This window comes from Salvelinus alpinus, chromosome 9 (assembly GCF_045679555.1).
Source record: "Salvelinus alpinus chromosome 9, SLU_Salpinus.1, whole genome shotgun sequence".
NCBI lineage: Eukaryota > Metazoa > Chordata > Actinopteri > Salmoniformes > Salmonidae > Salvelinus > Salvelinus alpinus.
In genome coordinates, this window is record NC_092094.1 from 39,761,924 (window position 1) to 39,785,046 (window position 23,123).

At 41.7% G+C, this 23,123-nt stretch overlaps 2 protein-coding genes across 2 annotated transcripts in view; one reads left to right on the top strand and one right to left on the bottom strand.

Annotated features, from left to right (window-relative positions):
• Positions 1–12,302: 12,302 nt before the first annotated feature.
• LOC139530043 (malonyl-CoA decarboxylase, mitochondrial-like) lies at positions 12,303–23,026 on the bottom strand. Its single transcript, XM_071326084.1, has 5 exons — positions 22,376–23,026; positions 16,398–16,510; positions 15,993–16,149; positions 15,668–15,820; positions 12,303–13,326 (listed from the first exon to the last, which is right to left on the bottom strand). The coding sequence occupies exons 1-5, from the start codon at positions 22,925–22,927 to the stop codon at positions 12,784–12,786; spliced, it is 1,518 nt and encodes a 505-aa protein (XP_071182185.1). The 5' UTR covers positions 22,928–23,026; the 3' UTR covers positions 12,303–12,783.
• LOC139584796 (DNA topoisomerase I, mitochondrial) overlaps positions 22,358–23,123 on the top strand; it is a 35,250-nt gene continuing 34,484 nt past the window's right edge. The window contains exon 1 of the mRNA XM_071326082.1: positions 22,358–22,431. The gene's annotated coding sequence lies outside the window, so the exon portion shown is untranslated. The remainder of the gene's footprint in view (positions 22,432–23,123) is intronic.

Sequence of the window (23,123 nt, forward strand, 5' to 3'; positions counted from 1 at the left end):
ATACTCTGTGTATAAAGTATATTCTAAACAAAGTGTTTTGATAACTTTTAAGTGTAACAGTTTCATGTAGAACAAACCCTCCTTCACATAATATTGTAGAAGCAGTGTTCTACTAATATAACAATGTACAAATATTACACTTGTCTTTCATATTTTATTGTCAGTCACAGTCAATTGTCACTAGTGTGAGAGGAGTAGGCAGGAGGCAGTCGCAGGTTTAGAACTACTACATTTATTTAAGCACCATAGAACAAAGCGGGACGAAACCCAAACGCTGTTCTGCTCAAAATATATCTTCATAAACAAAAAGGCACAGGGCGAACCCAAAGTGCAAAATGTAAAGTACTCAGGAAATAGGAGAGATTCCTCTCAGGAAAACAAGTAACATTTACAATGACCGACAAAGGGCAGAGGGAGTATATATACAGTGATAGAGTGGGGATTGGAACCAGGTGTGTGTAATGATGACGAGACAAGTCCGGGGTTGATGAGGGAAGGGCGTTTGCCAGCAGTAGGTTCGGCAGCAGCTAGAAGGCCGGCGACACCGAACGCCTGAGCTGGACAGGAGGGGGAGCCAAAGCGAAGTCTGGTGTGACATCAATACAGTACCGTATCAACATTTTGTCTGGTGGTGCTGGGGCCAACTTAACCAAACATGTCAGTCATCATAACTTTCTGTATGGTGTCCCATATCTCCCCCCAATGAAAGTACCATTTGATTCAACCAAAAAAAAGATAATAAAAAGTATTAAATGTCTTATATAATTTCATTGCAAGGTCTCTCTCCATTCAGAAATTATACCCTGATGAAGACAGCTTGTCTGTCGAAACGTTGGTTATTAGGTTATTAAATTATTGCATCTGAGCTCCTAGCTCCTTAAATTTTTCAAGTGTTCTACTCCGCTAGCCATCACCTCGCCTAAATTTGTCTGTGTTTCTTTCGCCTCTAGACCTCTCCATTCAGAGACATCAGCAACAAGCCTGTCCTGTCAGTCTGGACTCCATCACATCATCTCACTCACATAGAGCATTGATTACATTATCAATGGTGGTTCAGGTTAGCAGGGTGGAACCAACTTGATCGCTGCTTTCACCTTCACCTTTCTATTTCACTTCAGATGTCATATAATGTGAAGTGAAATAGAATGGTGAACACAGCGATCAGGCTGGTTCCACCAGGCTAGGTGATGCCCTAGACATTATATACATCTAAAAAGTAGAAAATAAGCAACAAATAATGTCAGTTTACATAAATTATGTTTCACAATTGTGTTATCAAAGTAATGAAGTGGGTTACCTTCTGTATTTGTAGAAATTATGAGCCTGTGAAAGCTGCTGCCACTGACAGGTGAAGGTTGCCGGCCGGATACTTGCCAACATGTGAACATACTTGTCAACATGTGAACATACTTGCCAACATGTGGCTGACTGTTCCATTCATAGTGAGAGCATGTCTGCATGATGCTGATGAGGTCCCCCTTGCTGCTCTTCTCTATGTTGTGTTTTCGGCTGCGAACTGGACATCTCTCAAACAACTGCAGCAGGCAATCTTATGAGTTGGTGTTGACTGGGAGGGCCTGTGACAGGGAGATATAATAGACAACCAAGGGGTAAATTGCATTTTGTTATTAAGAAAGAACAAAGCATTTTGTTAATGCACAATTTAACATAACACACATTACATGCCGTTGTGTCATCAGGGCAGTAACTCAGGTCACTAGCAGAGGCATGATGTTGTGTCCTTTTCATGGGAGTCAAGGGAGACTCTGGCAACAACGGAGGAGGTGTCACAAGCGTACTTGTGTCGCATGGCACACTTTTATTCTGAGGTCTTGCCTGACAAGCTGTGAACAGTGAATTAAATGATTTTGGGAGGTCGCTCAACCATTGCAATCACATTGCTGGACATGTTATGATATCCATCTTTGCTCCTGGTAGGTCCAGGCATCCATTCATGACCAGGGGATCAGTTTGGCACCCAACTGTGCACTTTGTCTAACAGAAAAACAGGCTCAACGATTGTAATCCCTGGATTATAAACATAGCTCGAGAAATAACAATCTCATTTGGAAGCTAATTCTATGCTTTACAGAAGTAGACTGACTTGCTCCAGATTTGATTCAGGCCGGTGACACCGTTCCACTATGTAACCAACTGACATGTTTTGCTATGGCACTGGGTTGGTTTGGGTTTGATGCTGCTAGTTGGTTTGGGTTTGTTGCTGCTAGTTGGTTTGGATTTATTGCTGCATGGTCAACTCGTATAGGGCTTTTCAGTCTCAAACAGCCGTGTACTTTCGAACGCGGTGCAGGCGATGAAACAACAGAGCCCCATTCAATGAAGCAAAGTGGGCGGAGGGGCGATTTGTACGTGGAGCTTGGCAAAAGGGGGCATGAATTGTTGACATAACTGCAATCCAAACACAACCTTCATCTACTCGTTGTGGTTTATGACCAACATTTTACTATTACACTTTGTAGTCAATTTTGACACTAGAAAAATGTTTCTGACTCGTATCGATGCCACATTGGCCGTTTTCAAAGATATTAGTTGGATTTTAGGGGCAGTCGTTCTTTGATTAATTTATTGACTGTTCATTGACTATTCAGCCATTTGTTCATTCATTTATCTGTAATTGTTTTGCAGATCGGCTCTTGCTGTGCGTTATCTTCTATAACTTGAATGTGACAGGATAACACAGAGTGGTAAATGTGTGTGCCTTAAATTCCCTTTGAACCATGGCTTAGACTTCAAGAGCAGTCACTCTATCAAGCTCAACATAATTAAAGGGGAGGAGCAACACAGCTCTAAGGAGGATGTATTGCTTCAACACAGAGCAGTGAATTCAGAACTTTAGGGTGAAAGTCATTTTTTAAAATAAATCACATAGACACGTGACAGAGCTGAGACCGAGCTATCTATTAAATCCCATCAGTTCCATATGACAGAATGTATAGGTTCCATCACATCCTCTCAGCTTCCGCACGACGTGCTGTTGCTGCTGCCTGTGTTTCCTGGAGATAGCACACCTCGTACGGAACTCATTCAACCCGACAGTAGTGAGGAGCTGAGCTAGGGAAGGAGACGTATGTCTCTCAGAACGTGGACAGTGGTGCTTGTCGGAGGCCTGTCTGATGTACGTACCGGGGAAAGCTAGCTAATTAGCAGCGAGCAGAGAGCGTAATCCCCATCTAAGTCATTAGGCAGAGAAACAAACAGGGCCCCTCTGCTTTGCTCTGAATGGCTGTAATTAAGACAGAGCTCTGACACCCAGCTAAGTGTTGCAATGGTCTAAACTCCACCAATCTGTCCAAACAAACCTCCCTCTCTACACCCTGCCCATACCCCTCTCTGCCTCCTCTACACCCTAAAAGAAAATCATTTTAGGGGTCCTTCAAATAGAAACTGTGGGGCATAAAACATTATGAGACAAACCAATACGAATTGTACATACCTTTGTGTGCCTCCTCGACGATAGGCTATACCTGCAGATACAGACACACACACAAGTGAGCAGTTCAGTCATCTGCGCAAAATGTAGCTATAGCCTTTAAAATATTCTTACCTCGTTTGTTGATTGATATCCATTGAATTGTGTCCATTTTCTGTTTCAGAGAGAACCTTAACTTACATTGAGGAGATCTTAAAAATGTTAAGTGCCTGCACCTGCTGTCGTCATAAATTAAAACATTTTCAGTTGGGCATTTAATAAAGTTCCTGCAAGAACCCCCAAGAACTAAGGAGATTCCTCAATGAATGCTACACTATCGTTCAAAAGTTTGGGGTCAGTTAGAAATGTCCTTGTTCTTGAAAGAAAAGCACATTTTATTGTCCATTAAAATAACATCAAATTGATCAGAAATACAGTGTAGACATTGTTAATGTTGTAAATTACTATTGTAGCTGGAAATGGCAGATTTTTTATTGAATATCTACATAGGTGTACAGAGGCCCATTATCAACAACCATCACTCCTGTGTTCCAATGGCACGTTGTGTTAGCTAATCCAAGTGTATCATTTTAAAAGGCTAATTGATCATTAGAAAACCCTTTTTCAATTATGTTAGCACAGCTGAAAACTGTTGTCCTGATTAAAGAAGCAATAACACTGGCCTTCTTTAGACTAGTTGAGCATCTGGAGCATCAGCATGTGTGGGTTCGATTACAGGCTCAAAATGTCCAGAAACAAAGATCTTTCTTCTGAAACTCATCAGTCTATTCTTGTTCTGAGAAATGAAGGCTATTCCATGCGAGAAATTGCCAAGAAACTGAAGATCTCGTACAACGCTGTGTACTACTCCCTTCACAGAACAGCACAAATTGTCTCTAGCCAGAATAGAAAGAGGAGTGGGAGGACCCGGTGCACAACTGAGCAAGAGGACAAGTACTGTACATTAGAGTGTCTAGTTTGAGAAACAGACGCCTCACAAGTCCTCAACTGGCAGCTTCATTAAATTGTACCCTTAAAAAACACCAGTCTCAACGTCAACAGTGAAGAGGCGACTCCGGGATGCTGGCCTTCTAGACAGAGTTGCAAAGAAAAAGCCATATCTCAGACTGGCCAATAAAAAGAAAAGATTAAGATGGGCAAAAGAGCACACACTGGACAGAGGAACTCAAAAAATCTGCTTTTCTTTCAAAAACAAGGACATTTCTAAGTGGCCCCAAACTTTTGAATGGTAGTGTACCTCCTATGTGGTTCTTGGAAGAACCTTTCGGGGAATTTTTCAGTGCCAAGAACCCTAAGGTTCTTCAAGGAACTTTGAGGCTCTTAGAAGAACCCTTGTTGAACTCTTTTGTGTACGCCCCTATCTCTTCTACTCAACAAATCCTGGCCAGGACTGACACACTGAGTAATGAATCCCCTCAGCACTGCTGTAATGCCATCCTGAATGTGTAATTTAATGATAGCTCGTGCTCTGTCACTTCCCCCCCCCTGCAATCATAATCCCATCTTTTCTTTCATTTATTCCATTTTCTTTCCTTGATTTGAGTCATCCATGGCACTATGCACTTCAAATTGCCAGGAGGATGGCTCATAATAATGGCTGGAATGGAGTGAATGGTATCAAACACATGGAAACCATGTGTTTGATGTGCTTAATACCATTCCATTTGTTCCGTTCCAGCCATTATTATGAGCCCGTCCTCCCCAATTAAGGTGCCACTGGCCGCCTGTGCCGCCTGGATATTAGACTGAGCTCTGGGCAGGCAGGTACCTGTAGTCTGTCCCTTTATCACCATGCCATATTTATAGCTGACAATCAAGTGCAATGACAGAGACTGTCTGGAGGCACTTCTTGCTGACGTTGTTCAGGTCTTATCGTGATTGTAGTGGATATTTCAGATCAATCTGTCCTGAGATCCATAATTACTGCATATAAACATCAACCGCGCCCTGCGGTCAGACATGTTCCTACACCAATCACTGCTGTGGAAGGAACACAATTGCAAAATCACTGATGAAGACAATCACACTAGTTACACAGGCACATTCACATGCTGCCAGAAAGAAAGACACACACACACACACACACACACACACACACACACACACACACACACACACACACACACACACACACACACACACACACACACACACACAGCGAATGAATGACCTGGTTTTGAGATTAGTTTCTCCACAGGCAATAGAATTCAGCTCCCAGCGGGACCTGTCAGAAGAATGAATGACTCCGCTACAGACAACTGTTTTGCTATGGAGGAAAGCCCTTCATAGCCGATATGACCATAATAAGACCAGATTCATTCAATGCCTAAGGTCAGGGATCAAGGCTGGAAATATGATTGCTTATTATTCAACATTCCTGAAATATCTCAGAGATAGAATATTGAACTTTGACCTTGTCAGTGTTTACATGCAACTCTTGTGGAAGAATGTTTTGGGGCACTGAGCAAAGGATGGGTGGAGAATATTTTGTTAGGCAGTGAACGTCTCACCTCATACATACAGGCACATTAATTAGGCAGCGTGCATCTGATATGTTATAGATTGAATGTGATGTGGAAAATAATGAAGTGCATTAGGCTTAGGTTGGGTTGAAAGTTTATATGTGATTCAATGTAGTCTAGACAATCACATCGATTGAATATTAAAGTTACCAAACCATTTTCAAACCCATTCTTTTTAGAATCTGGAAGATGGCAGCTCTTTCCAACTGGCCCTAATAGCTGGCACACACTCACCTTAATCAGCCTCTGGAATTAATAAATGAACAACGCATTTGCCTCCATATCTCTTATGCAGATGAGCATGAGTGTTGACACCTGACCCACACTTGGCAAGCAGCTGCAGGTGATGGGAACAATCCAGGCTCTTTTAGATCAAAATAACCCTGGATGGTCGGACACTCACTCCGTCCCTCTCCCACTACTCCTAGTTAGACCACAGAGACACACAGCCAAAAGCTAGTTCTTACCCTTTCACCTTTGAACTAGTGATGATTTCTGAGTTCACGTTGGAGCTCAGTTAGACAAATAACCTAAATTAACCCTTGATCATAGTGAGGACTTTGTAGCCAGAAGTAGGCAACTGTATCACTTCATTCAGACCAAGTTTAGTTCAAGCTGTACTCATGCATTATGACCACCATTGCATGTGTTACCTACACAATGGAACATGGTGCAGAACCCGGTGCAAACATTCCAGTAGCTTTTGCCTGTTATGTCCGTGTTTATGCTCATAGCTGTAACTCCTTTTTCTATTTCCCATAAACAGGATTGACAGAACTTCAAGTCAACAACTTAATCAAGTCCAAAATCTGCCAATATTATGCTAATTGTCGGGATTACTATTTTCAAAGTTTACCGGAAAAAAAAACAATCACCTCCATTTATGATGTGATTCTCTTTTACTATTTGCCTTTTGAATAAAAAGAGAAAAACAAAAGCAAACAATTTGTTTTTTCCCCCTCATTGAGTTCTTTGACTTAATTACTTCTGTAGCCTAACCCTCAGGAGACACTGTGGATTTAGGATTGTGATTAGAGACAGAACAGTGGCCCACAGAACCTAACCAAATGAAAACACCAGCTACAATGTGCAGTTAGGGGAGAATAAACTGCTATGGCTTAGCATTTTAATTAAACAATCACCCTTTCAGAAATACCACAATTCATTTATATTCCATTTCCTTTTTACAAATCACTATTCCCATTTCAATATCTTGTGTTTACTTTCCATTGGGGAAAGAGAGAAAGGTGGCAACATCTTCAGTATGTAAACAGAACATATTGTAATCAGGATGGCTGTGTTAATTGACTGCTTGGCTCTTTTTGGCTTTTCTAAATGCACCTTGCTACAGCAAAACAACATACAGCACTCAGTACAGTAATATGGTGTAAACTCCTACATTTGTAAAGAGAAAATAGAATTTCATTATCTGGTCAAATAATTCATAGAAAATAATGATCACAGATGTAGAATGGTGATAAAAGGACATTTCCAAGTTAAAATGTTTACACTATGCTATTTATTTAGATGCAATAAGGGGGAAAGAAAAATGGGAAAGAAAGTAGCTACTGAGGTCCCTGGTGTGTGTGAAAATCAACTAATAATAATAATATTGCTTTGCAATAGTATAGCATTGTATGAGTACAAGTCTAGCATGTTTGAAAACTATCCTTAACACACAATCTACTGTACTATACCTATGTAATAATCATGAAAACATTATTTTCTTCTGAATATATAAACTACCAAGTGGTTCTTACATCCTACACAGTACTAGGTATGACTTTAATACTTTACTGGAACTGTAATAACATACTGTTTTCATTTTCTTTCAATTACTCTCTCCCTTTCATTGCTCTCTCTTTCACTCGAATAATCTCAGGCCTATTATGAGACAGCCAATGCATTTCTTTTTCCCTTTAAGCTTTTTCTTTCCTCATGTCTCATCTAAGAAGACGTTTCAGTTAAATCCACTGTTTCAATGACTTATTGTGTGAACTCACCAAGGTGTTAAATTCTATTTCTGGTAACTTTCGCAATCCATATTCATCAGGTCCTCAATATACTTTAAGGTTTAAAGATTTCATGACTTACCAGTGCTATGAATTAGACGGGCCATCCGCTTGACATTAGACTGGACCAGGCTGTATTAATATGTTCAGCTCATTCTCATTTTCACTATATTTCATGTTAGACACTCAATATTCATATCAAGAGCAGGAACATGAGGGTTGATGTATGCGCTGTCCAAATGTGCTGTGATATGGGAAAAGAACCTTGTAGCTTGTGTACCTTGCCAAACTGTAATGGCATATTCCAGCCATTAAAAATTGTGTAAAGTGGCTACTAATCAATTCTGTCTGTAATTGCTTATTAACAAATGGGCCCTTAAATGTTAATGTGGATTTGGCAGGAGGCTGGAGGCGTGTTGATTAGAATGCTGCGACATATCGCCAGGTCGTCAGTGTGGCCAGCACACATTTGCATCTTTATGCCAACACATTCACCTTGTACGACTCAGTTTGCATTTTCTTTGGAAAAATTACACAGTATCAAAAGGAAAGCCTTACACCCTAATATTGATGAAAACACAAGCTGTATGTTTCCATTCCATACAGGTTTACCATAGCAGTCATAGTCAGTAATCATCCTTTGAGTGCTGTTAAAGAAAGCTGTGTGTGTGTGTGTGTGTGTGTGTGTGTGTGTGTGTGTGTGTGTGTGTGTGTGTGTGTGTGTGTGTGTGTGTGTGTGTGTGTGTGTGTGTGTGTGTGTGTGTGTTGAAGCAGCAGCAAATAGTGTGTGCCAAATGAGATGGATTCTGAATAGAGAGTGAGATGTCTACAGGACTTCAATATGAATGTAATGCTGTGACTGACAGGTCTAGTAATTCTTTGAGAGGTACCTAGAATAAATCAGCTTTTCTAAGGGATTCAAAAATGCTTCTAAGATGATCCCCTCTCGTGCAGTGCTCTATTCAAATTGAATTTATCAGCCTATAATGATGGCAATAACATGCCCATGCTCTCATTCACACATTGCATACACACACACACATTATATATATATATATATACCCTTCACACTAAATGTACATTAACGCAACTGACAGGTTTATTCACACATCAAATCAATTCAAGCACATGTACATGCTCTGTAGCTCTTTTCTCTTGTCTGACAATGAAGGACATAAAGTGGAAATGCAATGTTGTGATATCTCTGTTGACTCAGTGCTCCAGTTCGTTGACAACTTTTCCAGTTCTTGAGTTCAATGTCATTCAAGAATAAACACCACAGAAATCCATCCATCTATGTTGTTGAATTGATAGAACAGTAAATATTTTCTTTGCTTGGTGGAAAGGTAGGGATATGTCATTGTTGTTTCCATTCAAAATCTCATCCATGGTTGTGAAGGGTGTGACAGCCTTGGACTTTGCACTGGAGCATCAGCAGGTGTCCACCCTCCCTGTCTGTCTCACGAGAGGAATGCTTTCTCAGGGGCATCCTATAAACAGTGTCCTTTTATGCTCTCTGATTTCCTTCCCGGATTTACAGTGAATACTATAAATCTATCCATTTATTTTAACTTTATTTCTCACTTCATTAGTTTCTGGGACACTGTGTGGCTGGCTCGGAAAAAAAGTTTGACTCCTTTGAGAGATAAAATGTAATTTCACAGTCAACTTGCTGTGATATAGTCTTTCAAAACAATAGAGTGGGGGCAGATATGAGTCCCACTTGGTTCAGTACTTTGGTGTAGCAGTACATCAGATATGTGTCTCTAGGGGGGAGTGAGTGGTGGCAGGTAGCAAACATTTCCAAACACCCTCTGCAATGACTATGGTGTCAGCCATGGCGACTGAACACATTTTGGTATGAAACATGACTTAGCCTTTTGCAGAACATAACCACTTCTACATATACTGTAAATTAAATTCAAAATGTTAAATCTCTTGCGAGCACAGCTCATTAAAGAATATCCTGACTGATCATCAGTAATTCAATCAAATCAATCAAATTGATTTATAAAGCCCTTTTTATATCAGCCGATGTCACAAAGCGCTGTACAGAAACCCAGCCTAAAACCCCAAACAGCAAGCAATGCAGATGTAGAAGCATTATTAATTAACTGATTAGTAGAGATTGTAGGGTGACAATCAGTGTGCGAGACAATATGGTACTGTATTGCTGTACATAATTCTATACAATGTGGGTGTCTGTTCTCTTTTTTGCCTGCCCGGCTCTGCACGATCACACACACACACACACACCTCTTTGCAGCTAAACAGATCAACCAAATGATCAAAACATGGTTTATTCCAGTAGCTCTGCAGCCTATTTGCTGTGCTACAGCGTCACACACATTGTCAAGTAGAAACATGGCACGGCCTGATATAGTGGCTTGCGAAAGTATTCACCCCCTTGGCATTTTTCCTATTATGTTGCCTTACAACCTGGTATTAAAAATTATTTTGGGGGGGGTTTGTATCATTTGATTTACACAACATGCCTACCACTTTGAAGATGCAAAATCGTTTTTTATTGTGAAACAAACAAGAAATAAGACAAAAGAACTGAAAACTTGAGCGTGCATAACTATTCACCCCCCAAAGTCAATAATTTGTAGAAACACCTTTTGCAGCAATTACATCTGCAAGTCTCTTGGGGTATGTCTCTATAAACTTGGCACATTTAGCCACTGGGATTTTTGCCCATTCTTCAAGGCAAAACTGCTCCAGCTCCTTGAAGTTGAATGGGTTCCACTGGTGTACAGCAATCTTGAAGTCATACCATAGATTCTCAAATGGATTGAGGTCTGTGCTTTAACTAGGCCATTCCAAGACATTTTAAATGTTAACCCTTTAACCACTCGAGTGTTACTTTAGCAGTATGCTTAGGGTCATTGTCCTGCTGGAAGGTGAACCTCCGTCCCAGTCTCAGATCTCTGAAAACTATAACAGGTTTCCCTCAATAATTTCCCTGTATTTAGCATCATCTATCATTCCTTCAATACTGACCAGTGTCCCAGTCCCTGTTGATGGAAAAACATCCCCACGGCATGATGCTGCCACCTCCATGCTTCACTGTTGGGATGGTGTTCTCGGGGTGATGAGAGGTGTTGTGATTGCGCCAGACATAGCATTTTCCTTGATGGCCAAAAAGCTCAATTTTAGTCTCATTTGACCAGAGTACCTTCTTCCATATGCTTGGGGAGTCTCCCACATGCCTTTTGGCAAACACCAAACGTGTTTGCTTATTTTTTTTCTTTAAGCAATGGCTTTTTTTCTGGCCACTCTTCCGTAAAGCTCAGCTCTGTGGAGTGTACGGCTTAAAGTGGTCCTATGGACAGATACTCCAATCTCCGCTGTGGAGCTTTGCAGCTCCTTCAGGGTTGTCTTTGATCTCTTTGTTGCCTCTCTGATTAATGCCCTCCTTGCCTGGTCCGTGAGTTTCGGTGTGCGGCCGTCTCTTGGCAGGTTTATTGTGATGCCATATTCTTAATTTTTTTTGCTATGTTCAAAGTTTCTGATATATTTTTATAACCCAACCCCGATCTGTACTGCTCCAAAACTTTGTCCCTGACCTGTTTGGAGAGCTCCTTGGTCTTCATGGTGCCGCTTGTTTGGTGGTGCCACTTGCTTAGTGGTGTTGCAGACTCTGGGGCCTTTCAGAACAGGTGTATATGTAACGGTCCTGACCTGTTTTATGTTGTTTTTGTATGTGTTTAGGTCAGGGCATGTGTTTTGGGTGGGCAGTCTATGTTATCTGTTTCTATGTTGGTTGTGGTTGCCTGGTATGGCTCTTAATTAGAGGCAGGTGTTTTGCGTTCTCCTCTAATTAAGAGTCATATTTAGGTAGGGTGTTCTCACTGTTTGTTTGTGGGTGATTGTCTCCTGTATCGTCGAATGTATGTACCATACGGGACTGTTTGGCTGTTCGTTTATTTTGATGTCGTCTGTTTCCTGTCCGTGAGTTTACGTTTAGTTATGTAAGTTTATGTTCAGGTTTCGTCAACGTCGTTTTCTTGTGTTGTATATTTGAAAGTGTTTTGTTTCGTGTTGCCATCGTCGTGTTAAATAAAAAGATGGCTTATTTCCCGAAAGCTGCATTTTGGTCTGATGATCCTTCTCTCCTCTCCTCGTCTGAGGATGAGGAGAGAGACAGCCCTAACAGTATATATATTGAGATCATTTGAAAGATCATGTGATACTTAGATTGCACACAGGTGGACTTTATTTAACTAATTATGTGACTTCTGAAGGTAATTGGTTGCACCAGATCTGACTTAGGAGCTTCATAGCAAAGGGGGTGAATACATATGCACGCACCACTTTTTAATTTTTTGATATTTTAAATTTTTTGAAAGCAGTTGTTTTTTTATTTCACTTCACCAATTTGGACTATTTTGTGTATGTTCATTACATGAAATCCAAATAACAATCCATTTAAATTACAAGTTGTAATGCAACAAAATAGGAAAAATGCCAAGGGGGATGAATAGTTTTGCAAGGCACTGTAAATGTCTCTCGCTTCATTAGCTGCAGTCTCTCACACCATAAAACACAGTCTATCAGAGATGATAACACCACACACAGGAAGGAAGGGAGAGGAAAATCCATGCGCTACATGGGCTAGATTGCAAATAGAAAATAACAAAATAAATGAATATCATTCCACAAATTGTCTCCATGTTTTTCAACGTGTTTTGTTTTGGCACATTAGATCAGAGCTGTAAAGTCAGCCAGTCCTGGACCTAGAGACATCTTTGATACCAAGTGTGTGTGTGTGGGTGTACATGTGTATCCATGAAGCTCAGAGTTTGCTGTTCTTCTGAAACTGTGAGACCAAGCCCAGCACCTGCTCTGTAACTGTGATCACTTTGTTGTGCATGTAGGCAGCGCTGTTGGACGGGGTCTCCTGCAGGAAGTATCTGTAGTTCACCATGATGCCACAGGAGTTGGCCACTCCCCGGGGGCTGGTGTCTGCATGCCAGTTCAGCCTCCACATGGTGGCACCGTTCTGCAGGTGGAAGTTGGCCACAGGGTTCAGGGTATAGCCGCGCCGCTTCTCTCCGTAGAGGTACCAGGCACAGAGGCGCATCAGGGCAGGCTCCAGGACGTGGACCAGGCGTTCAGAGCGGGTCCACTCGCCAGTGCTGATCAGCTTACGCAGGGCATCCAGGGCGTTGGTATCGGGGGCTGTGTTTGTGACATCTGCCACCACCCTCCACTCACGTTCAGTTAGCAGCTCCATGCGGCCCTCCTTCCGGTGCTGGCTGAGCAGGGCCTGTAACCAGGAGGAGAAGCCCGGGATGGGAGACAGGCTGGAGAACTGGGACATGTGGGGGAACTCACTCTGCAAAAAGATAGACAGAGAGGATAGACAGCCTCAGTCTAAAACAACTTTGTCTACACCAGTTAATGAATAATACCAATGAGGTATTACAGAGAGAAAAGTACATGAAAAATTTACATTAAGGAAAGGGTGAGATAGGTTGGATAATATATGTTCAATAATAAATTGTCATCCTGTCAAATTTAAATGTTCTGGACCTGTCCAAGGGAATGCACTTTCAAAACAAATGACAATGAACCCAGTATGTAATACCCCAGTGTCTCTCGGAGGAGCTGAACTCATTGAACTACCTATCAGATACAAACGGCTTTGTTTCCCACTGCAACACACAGCAACAGCACCAATCGACTCCATCTCCACATATCTGCCATTGGGATTGATAGAGATGGATGACCCCCTCATTCTCTTGCTCAACCCTGCCCTCCCTTTCTCTCTCACTTTTAATACCTTCCAAGCTCTTGACTCTGGTCCCTAGTGCCTCTGCCATCATCATACACTGCCTGCCTGCCTGCCGCCTAGGTTTCTCTCTCTCCCCCCTTTCTTTCACAAGTTCTCTTTCTTGCTCTCTCTCCTCTATTACCTGCCCTCTCTCCCCCTCTCATGTTGGATCTTTCTTGTCTAGGCTGATAAGGTACAGAGCTGTGTGGTGTGTTGATTCACAGGAGGCAGCAGAGGAGGCAAAGTGTGTCAGACAACCCCTGGAGGCAGATGTTGGAGTGAGCCTTTCCTTCTACCTCTCCCTCTTTCTCATTCATTCCTCTGTACTTCCATCACACGAGTCAGTAGATCTGAGGATAACCATGTCAAGAGGTCACTTTCTATTCATCAGTTCAATTTACTGTAAAGCCTTGGTCAGCAGGCTTAGAGCAGGCATGCAATACACAGAGAAATAAGTAAGGCCAAATGATAGGGAGACAGAAAAGGCCCTAGAGAGTAATGCTGAAAGACAACGGGATCCTCCTCCCTACTTCCTCAACCACACTGTGAACTTCTCTTTCCCTCCCCATCATCCATCCATTGTAGTGGTCCCTCAGTGGCTGTAGAGGTGTTCTATTGCCCTTAATATGGGGCATAACACTGCAATGGCACTGCACACAGTCACAATGTCATCTTTCTTTGTTTTTTGTCCTACTGATATAAGGGGTTATCAGCATGACCTCGGGATAAAGCCAGAACTCATTGGTCACAAGAAAAGGCATGGTAAAACAAAATTACATTTCTGCTTTAATTCAATATCTGCAGAGTTCAGATGGAATCGGGACTACAGATAAAAAATTCAAGCCCTACAAAACAATGTACATCCCTAGAACTTCATAGATCGGTTTACCAATGTCAAGAGCGCAGATTGAACAATGGAGAGGCTAGAATACTTAGGCCAGGACTAACGTTATTGAATGTAAACAAGGCTACTGTACAATTCAACAAGAAACACACTACATACTCTTATCCTACAAGTCTATACTCTACCAGACTAACAACTACACTCACAGAAAAAAGCTATTCAAAAACAGAGTCCATATTTACTATAAATAAAGATTCCAATAAATAAAGGCTTTCATGATCATTTGCTTTGCATGTCATTATAGCGGGATATGACAGGATATGACCATTTCAACCTTTCAGACAAGCCTCCCAGCTATGTAAATCCATCAGGTTGAGAGGCTCTTGTTTTTCCATTCAATGTTCCAATCATTTAATAAGAGCTATAGCTGGAGCACCCTGACATGGAGTTTCCTCTCCTCTCAACATGATTAGGTCTGACAGCTGAAATGTCAATATTCCTCTCTCTATCTTGGCTGAAATGTGGAGAAGAGCATTCAATCCTACCGCAATCCCCTCTTTACCCACAAGCACACACCTAACATGCAGGTGGAAATACAGGATTGTGCGAGTATTTAGTTTAATTTATCTTGTCTAGGTTAAAAAGAACATGTCTAGGTTATATTACAAGAAATGTTTATCTGATAATAATTACCACTCTTCCCACACTGAAATAGCTTCCAGCTCATGTTGAACTACTGTTGTGATTGACTGCCATCTGTTTCTTGGCCATGGCCAGAAGTGCTTGGGGTGTCGTGAGTGGTTGTGGTTATAAGAACTTGGTGGAAGTCTGGAGAGAATGGAATCCATCAGGTGACACTGAAGCGAGTGACTAACAGAGTGTAAAAAACTCTGACCATGGAGATGGCTAATAAATCACGTATTATGACGCAGGGGAGCAGCTGATTGACTCAGGAGACGTTCCACAGTGTTCAGATGTGGGGGCCCATGAGAGGGGCAGTCCGACTTTGCCTGTCATTCTGCTCATAGAAACAGTGGTGTGATGTCATTCTCCACCCACCTGCAGCTCCCGCACCACTCTCTTGATAAGAACGTTCCCCAGCTCCACCCCCTGCAGGCCAGCCTGGGTGGAGGAGATGGAGTAGAACACTGCTGTATTGACCTTGTTCACATCCTCCTCCGGGTCCAGGGTAGCCAACTCTCTCACGATACTCTACGGGACAGGAGAAACAACATTGTTGGAGTCAGACATACAGTCTACTATCAAATTGTGGTCTCCAGTACTATAAAGAGGAATTAATCTACATAACAGCTAAACCAACGTCTCCATTTCTGCATTCTCTCTCATAGTCAATAAACGAGGTATTCCATATAAAACCTCTCACCTGTATGTTATCAGAGATGTCCTCTGTGAGTGCCACATGCAGGACGACCAGTGGTTCCCCTGGCATGGCAGCGTGAGTGAAGGCATAGCAGCGACGGTACGGCCCCACCCTACGTTTTATATCGGTCCAGTTCCTCACAGGGTGGACAGCCTCGTACCTGCCAGGACATACACAGCCCAGCCAGACATGGGTTCACTGTAGAGCTTTGTGTATGTGTGTGTGTGTGTGTGTGTGTGTGTGTGTGTGTGTGTGTGTGTGTGTGTGTGTGTGTGTGTGTGTGTGTGTGTGTGTGTGTGTGTGTGTGTGTGTGTGTGTGTGTGTGTGTGTGTGTGTGTGTGTGTGTGTGTGTGTGTGTGTGTGTGTGTGTGTGTGTGTGTGTGTGTGTGTACTACAGGGGCTTCTTACTGGCTGATCTTCTGCAGTATCTCGCAGGGTGACTGCCAGGTGATCCTCTCCAGACGCAGCAGACCCACAGAGAACCACTCCGACAGCAGACTCTTCAGAGTGCCATTCAGGTCCTGCAACATCAGAACCCAGAGGTAAAGCTCCTGTGTTCTCTGGCCAGCTACTCAATAATTAGTTAGTCATGAGAGAGACTAATCAGAACCAAATACAGGATGTAGCTGCTAGAGTGTGGCTGCCACAAACAAGCTATTTCTATTTACCTATTAACAAAAACATTTGCTTACTGATTAAAGTGATCATTTAAAGCATATTAGTGCCTCAGAGCCCCACACTCCCAGTCCCAGCACCTAATGCCATCCAAATGGGTTTAGCACACTGAAAACAAGCTGCCATAGTGCTTACAGGTGTTCTTTTTTTCTCAATCTGTAACTAGTGTCAGCTTAATAACACTGAGAACAGCTCAATCAGTTCACTTAAGTATAATTCATGACTGAATGTCATCACACTATCTAGTGACTGACAGCAGCATTAATAACATTCAGCCTAGCTTCCCTCACAGGTTGGTATCAAAGGCATGGCTGTCACACAATCCTGTAGTTCCATGATCACCTACAAGGCCTACTTTTTGTGGGTGTATGACCTCCTGGGCATTTGTTTGTTTTCATTATATCTGTTGGTAGTGATGATGGCACAGATGGATCTGGAGCCTACGGTACTGTATATGGGGAGACATAGGCCTCACACTTCAATAAACACAATGTCATATGAGCAGGGTATAGTCCTCCTCCAAGGATCTGACTTCATTATAGCAGAGAAAGGCTCTCTCAACAAACAAACAGTACACACATACAAAGGGAAACACACAAATCCATAGCATTATACCTGCATAAACTCACACTGAGTTAAGGCTAGACGTACTCTATTCTGTCCATCTACAGCAGCACCTGGCAAGTCAACAGCCAAACACTGTACCTGCCAATAATAATGTGCACTAACATAGCCCCCAAAAAAATAAACATTGATAACTGTCGGGCCTAAATACAGTTTATGCCTATCCCTTCCAAAGCAGCTGAAAGTGCTTGTGAATTCTACACTTAGCAAAAGCAAATGACAAAACTTAGAATTCTGCACCAAACATTAATTATACTGAAAAAAATATAAATGATTTTACTGAGTTACAGTTCCTATAAGGAAGTCAGTCAATTTAAATTAATTAACTTGGGCTCCCGAATGGCGCAGCAGTCTAAGGCTCTGCATCTTAGTGCAAGAGGAGTCCCTACAGTCCCTGGTTTGATTCCAGGCTGTATCACGTCCGACCGTGATTGGGAGTCCCATAGGGCGGCGCACAGTTGGCCCAGCGTCGTCCGGGTTTGGCCGGACAAATAAGAATTTGTTCTTAACTGACTTGCCTAGTTTAAAAAATATATAATATTGGCCCTAACCTATGGATTTCACATGACTGGGCAGGGGTGCAGCCATGAGTGGGCCTGGGAGGGTATAGGCCTACCCACTGGGGAGCCAGGCCCAGCCAATCAAAATGAGTTTTTCCCCACAAAAGGGCTTTATTACAGACAGAAATACTTGTCAGCTGTCCAGGTGGCAGGTCTCAGACAGTCCCGCAGGTGAAGAAGCCGGATGGGGAGGTCCTGGGCTGGAGTGGTTACACATACAGTAGTCTGCGGTTGTGAGGCCGGTTGGACGTGCTGCCAAGCTTTTTTTGCATTTGAACAATTTCTGGGATCTTTTATTTCAGCTCATGAAACATGAGACCAACACTTTACAGGTTGCATTTTTGTTCGTGTTTTTACAGACACAGTATATTTTACATTAGTTATCTTGTATTTTGATTATTTTTGCAATTTTTTGTCCCATCCATATTTCCTTATCTAGCTGAATTTCACACTGGAAATACACTCAACTGAATTATTCCCCTGCTCTATGTTCGCTACATACTATACCTCATTGCGGAGAAGAAACTAACATCCATGGGCGTGGCGTAGATTTTAGCCGGAGTAAGGATTTGGGGTAGCCAGGCAACCACATAACCCCCAGGGCCAAAAACGTATCCAAAACAGCACATTTTAAAAGTGTGTCGGTGTGTGTGTTTGATGACTCACAAAAAAAAAAGCCAAACTTAGAATCTGATAACAGGAGCAAATAAATAATTCTGAGATTTATGATGAACCCTGAAAAAGCGTTAAGATATCATGCTATGTCGACACATACAACCGCAGCTGCCGCCTTGCCTCTGGGTTAAAGAAGCTCCCAATTCTTAGTCACACAAAAGAACAGCAAAACTCAGGGACAAATCTGTATTTCGTTGACCTTGCGGCAGTTGAAAAACCTTTGAAATGGAAGAGTTGCAATAGTCAGGTTTAGTGACATGGAAGTAGAAGGGAGAGCAAGAGAAGAGGCTGAGGAATCAAAGACCTTGAAATTAAACTGGCCCGAATGGCTGTGACAATAATGTGAGCCTTTGAAAAAAAGCTTGAGAGATTCTAATCCTTGAGAGAAAATTTCATTTTCTTTCATTGGCGATGAATTTGTGTTACAGTATATGCCATTGAGGACATTGATTTGGAATTTGCACGGTTGTTACACAGTTGCTAGTATTGCATGCACAAAGAGAACCATAAGGAAACTGTGATGCATATGAAACAGGAACCAAAGCCAAAGTTATTCAGTTGTGCATTCAAAGTTTCCAGGGTGCAACACGACAGCCTCCCAGCCCTTACTACACTATATGCCTTTTGCTCCAGTAGGCCTAGATGACATGTGACAGACTTAGGCTAAAATTGCCTCTGAGAAACCACAACCAATATACTTGTCAAATGTAAGGGACCACTAAACTGAAGTCATAGCAGAAGTATTTATATGAATCTCAGTTATTTTCATAATCTCTCACCTCCCAGGTTATTCTGTGCACAGGTAAAGAAGAATGAAAATAGTGGGAGAAAATACAAAATTGATAGACCAACAGCAAGTCTAAGTCTACTTGGTAAATGCAGTCTTGCTAATTCAGAACTTTTATAAGGCCTATTTGATTCAGCTTGACTCGCTGTTTTAATTACTATCATGTTTATGAATACCTCTTTCTTTCCTCCCACAGACACATTGTAGGTGAGAGGCTCTTATTTTACTCTCACCTATTCCATTTTTAAACCCCAATTTTTCTTTCCCCAAAGTAAGGTAGTCAGCTGTTCTCGCCTACTGCATTGACAGTGCCACCTTTTTAAAGGAACTCCTGTGGGTGAAATACTGTATATCATATTTAGCATCATTCTCAAACACAGGTAAAGAGCTGATGCAGCAGAACATAAACGGATAAACAAATCCCTGTGTGAGCTAACGTATATGTAAAGAGGTCTAATAATAACTGCGGGAAGATGCTGGTAAAATGAGTCAAGCTGAGAAAGCATTTCCAAATTGATGACCAATTCGATTTCAAGCAATTTTCCCATTCAGTGCAAATGTCCTTTCACCTCCATGTCCTACATCACCCAAGATGGAGAAAAGTAGGCCTTTGTCGGACAGACTGATGTGGGTACAAGTTGGTAACTTGCCTCAATAGGAGATTGGGGAGTTATGGGATCAAAACAGGAAAAACATCTGATTCGATAGATATTTAAACAGCTGGCACAAACAGTTGTGGCCAAATATATTGGTACCCTTGCACTTTTCTTTAAAAAATCAAATTTTCTACTGAAATTGAAAAAAACTTTTGTCTCCACACCATGTTATTGGATTTTCAACAATACAGAACCAATTTTATTTTTGAGATGTTTCCACAACTTGGAGTCCACCTGTGGTAAATTCAATTGATTTGACATGATTTGGAAAGGCACACACCTGTCTATATAAGGTCCCTTAGTTGACTGTGCATGTCAGAGCAAAAACCACACCATGAGCAACTTCTGCAGCATTGTTGGTCCCCAAGAACCCAGTGGTCTCCATCATTCTTAAATGGAAGAAGTTTGGAACCACCAAGACTCTTCCTAGAGCTGGCCACCAGGCCAAACTGAGCAATCGGGGGAGAAGGGCCTTGGTCAGGGAGGTGACCAAGAACCCGATGGTCACTCTGAAAGAGCTCCAGAGTTCAACCATCTCTGCAACACTCCACCAATCAGGCCTTTATGGTAGAGTGGCCAGAAGTCACTCCTCAGTAATTTTAGAATAAGGCTGTAATGTAACAAAATGTGGAAAAAGTCAAGGGGTCTGAATCCTTCCCGGAGGCACTGTAAGGGATTTAAGAGAAATAAGTTTGTTGTATGTATAGAACATTTCTGAGATCTTTTATTTCAGCTCATGAGACATGGGACCAACACTTTACATGATGTGTTTATATATTTTTTTAAGCTTAAGATTCAGCTGCTGACGATTTTTTTTCTTCTTGAGGGGATGGTCAGGGGGCCGGGACATAATAAAAAAAAATTGTAGACTGCAAATTGACCGCAAGAAGCCCAAACAGATATAATATCTGACTAAAACATAGGCCTAAGCATTTCAAACCTTGCTTACATTTGTATACGATCACTTTTACATGTTCATATCCAAATCATCCTAAAGTATCAAAACATTTATTATGTAACTCAATGATGTTACTTATAGATGATTTGGATATGAAGCATGAAAATGCTAATATATGTAGCATTGACTTTCATTGGATTTGTGCAGCAAATTGTAAAAAGTTAGCATTTGAAACAGTGGCCAAGAATGGGTTGTGGTCATACATTGTCCATAGACTGCTTACAGGCTAAGGAAACTAAAATGTAATTTTGTAATTTGGTTGAAATATCCCTTTAACATGGAGGGGGGCAGCACTATCTCATGGTCAGAACCTGGTAATATCAGGATGTAGGATGGGTAATAAACCTAACAACTTCAATGACTAACTTCTCTGAACGGGGGACAAAGCATCACCAAATTCCATGAGAATCCATTACATAGGATGAAGAAACAATACTCTGAGCCGCAGCTCCATACTATTTGTCAGACATAGAGAACTGATACTGTATATTGGTTGTTGGGGTGGGATAGGACTGGGTCTGGGAGGGTCCGTGGGTAGCTTTTGACTATTTATTATGATTCCTCATGTCTTACTCATTGGTAGAAAAATGTTTGGCACAAATCAGATGATGGGTGCTATAATTATTAAATATTATATGAATCCTATAAATTAAAATGGCTTAAATTATATTTCAACTAAATAACGATGCAGGAATGCTAATCTTATCTGTTTCTAACTACAGAAACAATTTCAGAAAAATCTGAGATGGTAGGTGTCATGGCTTGCTGAAATGTCATGGAATGACCTTCATGACACTTAAAAAAAACAAAAAACAACCCCATACGATTTTGAAATGCTTGGATCAGTCACAGTTTCTTCACTAGGGCAAAAGTGATCAGAGTTTAACTGCTCTAGCAGTCAGTTGAAATGGGACACCCATACCAATGTAGGTCAAAGGGGGCTTCCATGTCATACAGCGTTGTCAACACCTTTATTTAGTATGGTACATTAGGCCTGCAACTGATTTGCCTTTGACACACAAGTTTTAAATGTGCTGTACCTACAGTATACATTGGTTACATTGTATAAGGCACCTACATCTGTTTTGTTTCTTGGCATTAAATATAGAAACATGTCATCTATTAGCTTGTTTGTAAACAAATCACGTGTTTTATGTTATTTTCCATTGGAAAAACTTAAATTTTCATTAACACTTATCTGGTTATGGCAGTAGAACTGGCTCCATTTAGTGACCGTTAGTTTTTGAGCAGGTGCAGTCAGATAATTGTGTTAATATTTATTGTTTATCTATTTCCCGAAAACTCAGAAGAAATAAAAAGTCGATTCCAAGTACTGAAATACATATACTGTTGTGTAGAATTCCTGCCTGCACCTGTCAATTATTTCCAAAACGCGCTACTTGAATTGACATTAGCAGGCCACCATAGAATATTGTAAACAGTGGCTTTACCCGAATGTGAGGACTGTCACTTCCTTTAGATGATATTATTTCAAGCAGATCGGCACGTAGGTCCACCAGGAACTTCACTCCCCCCTCAACCCTGCTTATGTGATTAAGCAACTGTTTATAGCGCGGAGTCAGACTGTATCGTAACCTGTCCTCTACTTGCAATATTGTAGCCAAGTCCCTTAACTGAGTGTCGAGCAGCTTGCCTGCTAGCTCTGAAACTCCTTTGTGGTCCACACCAAAATCGTGTGATAGCGTTGCTAGTAATTGTGACTTCTCTTCCTTTTCAAGGCCTCTGTAGAAATGCATAAATTCCAAACTGTTCGATTCAGGTGGAGGCGGGGACTTCTCTCTCGTCTCGTATGTAGGTAACGGTACCACAACCCTCGTCAGTATGTCCTCCATGGATCTGACAGTACCAGGTGCCGAGGTAGACCGACAACGTACGCTTCGAAAGTCCAAGGCCTGGAGCCTTAAAGCCGTTACTAAAACACTTCGATGTCGCCAGCAACTCACACCACTGCGCAATGTAGAAATGATGGGCTGGGGTATCATCGCAATCTGTAAATTCTCTCTTTCCAGTTGTAAATAATACCAGTACCACCCGGTGCGCAACCTGATCCTTTACGGTATCTTATTAAAGAGACAGTACAACAACTATCACAGAGAGCCTGAAGGAAATAACGCCAGTGTTTTTTGTTTTTTTCCCCAAACTGTTTTGCCAATGTCACTCTCCCCACCTCAAAATACC

Bases quoted from the DNA above. Each gene is read 5' to 3' on its own strand.
- LOC139530043 (XM_071326084.1), bottom strand. From the start codon at position 22,927: ATGATACCCCAGCCCATCATTTCTACATTGCGCAGTGGTGTGAGTTGC. The intron at 15,821-15,992 runs GTGAGAGGTTTT...CCTGTCCCGTAG, and splicing joins ACATCTCTGATAACATACAG to AGTATCGTGAGAGAGTTGGC. The intron at 13,327-15,667 runs GTGGGTGGAGAA...ATCTTTTTGCAG, and splicing joins GAGTGGTGCGGGAGCTGCAG to AGTGAGTTCCCCCACATGTC.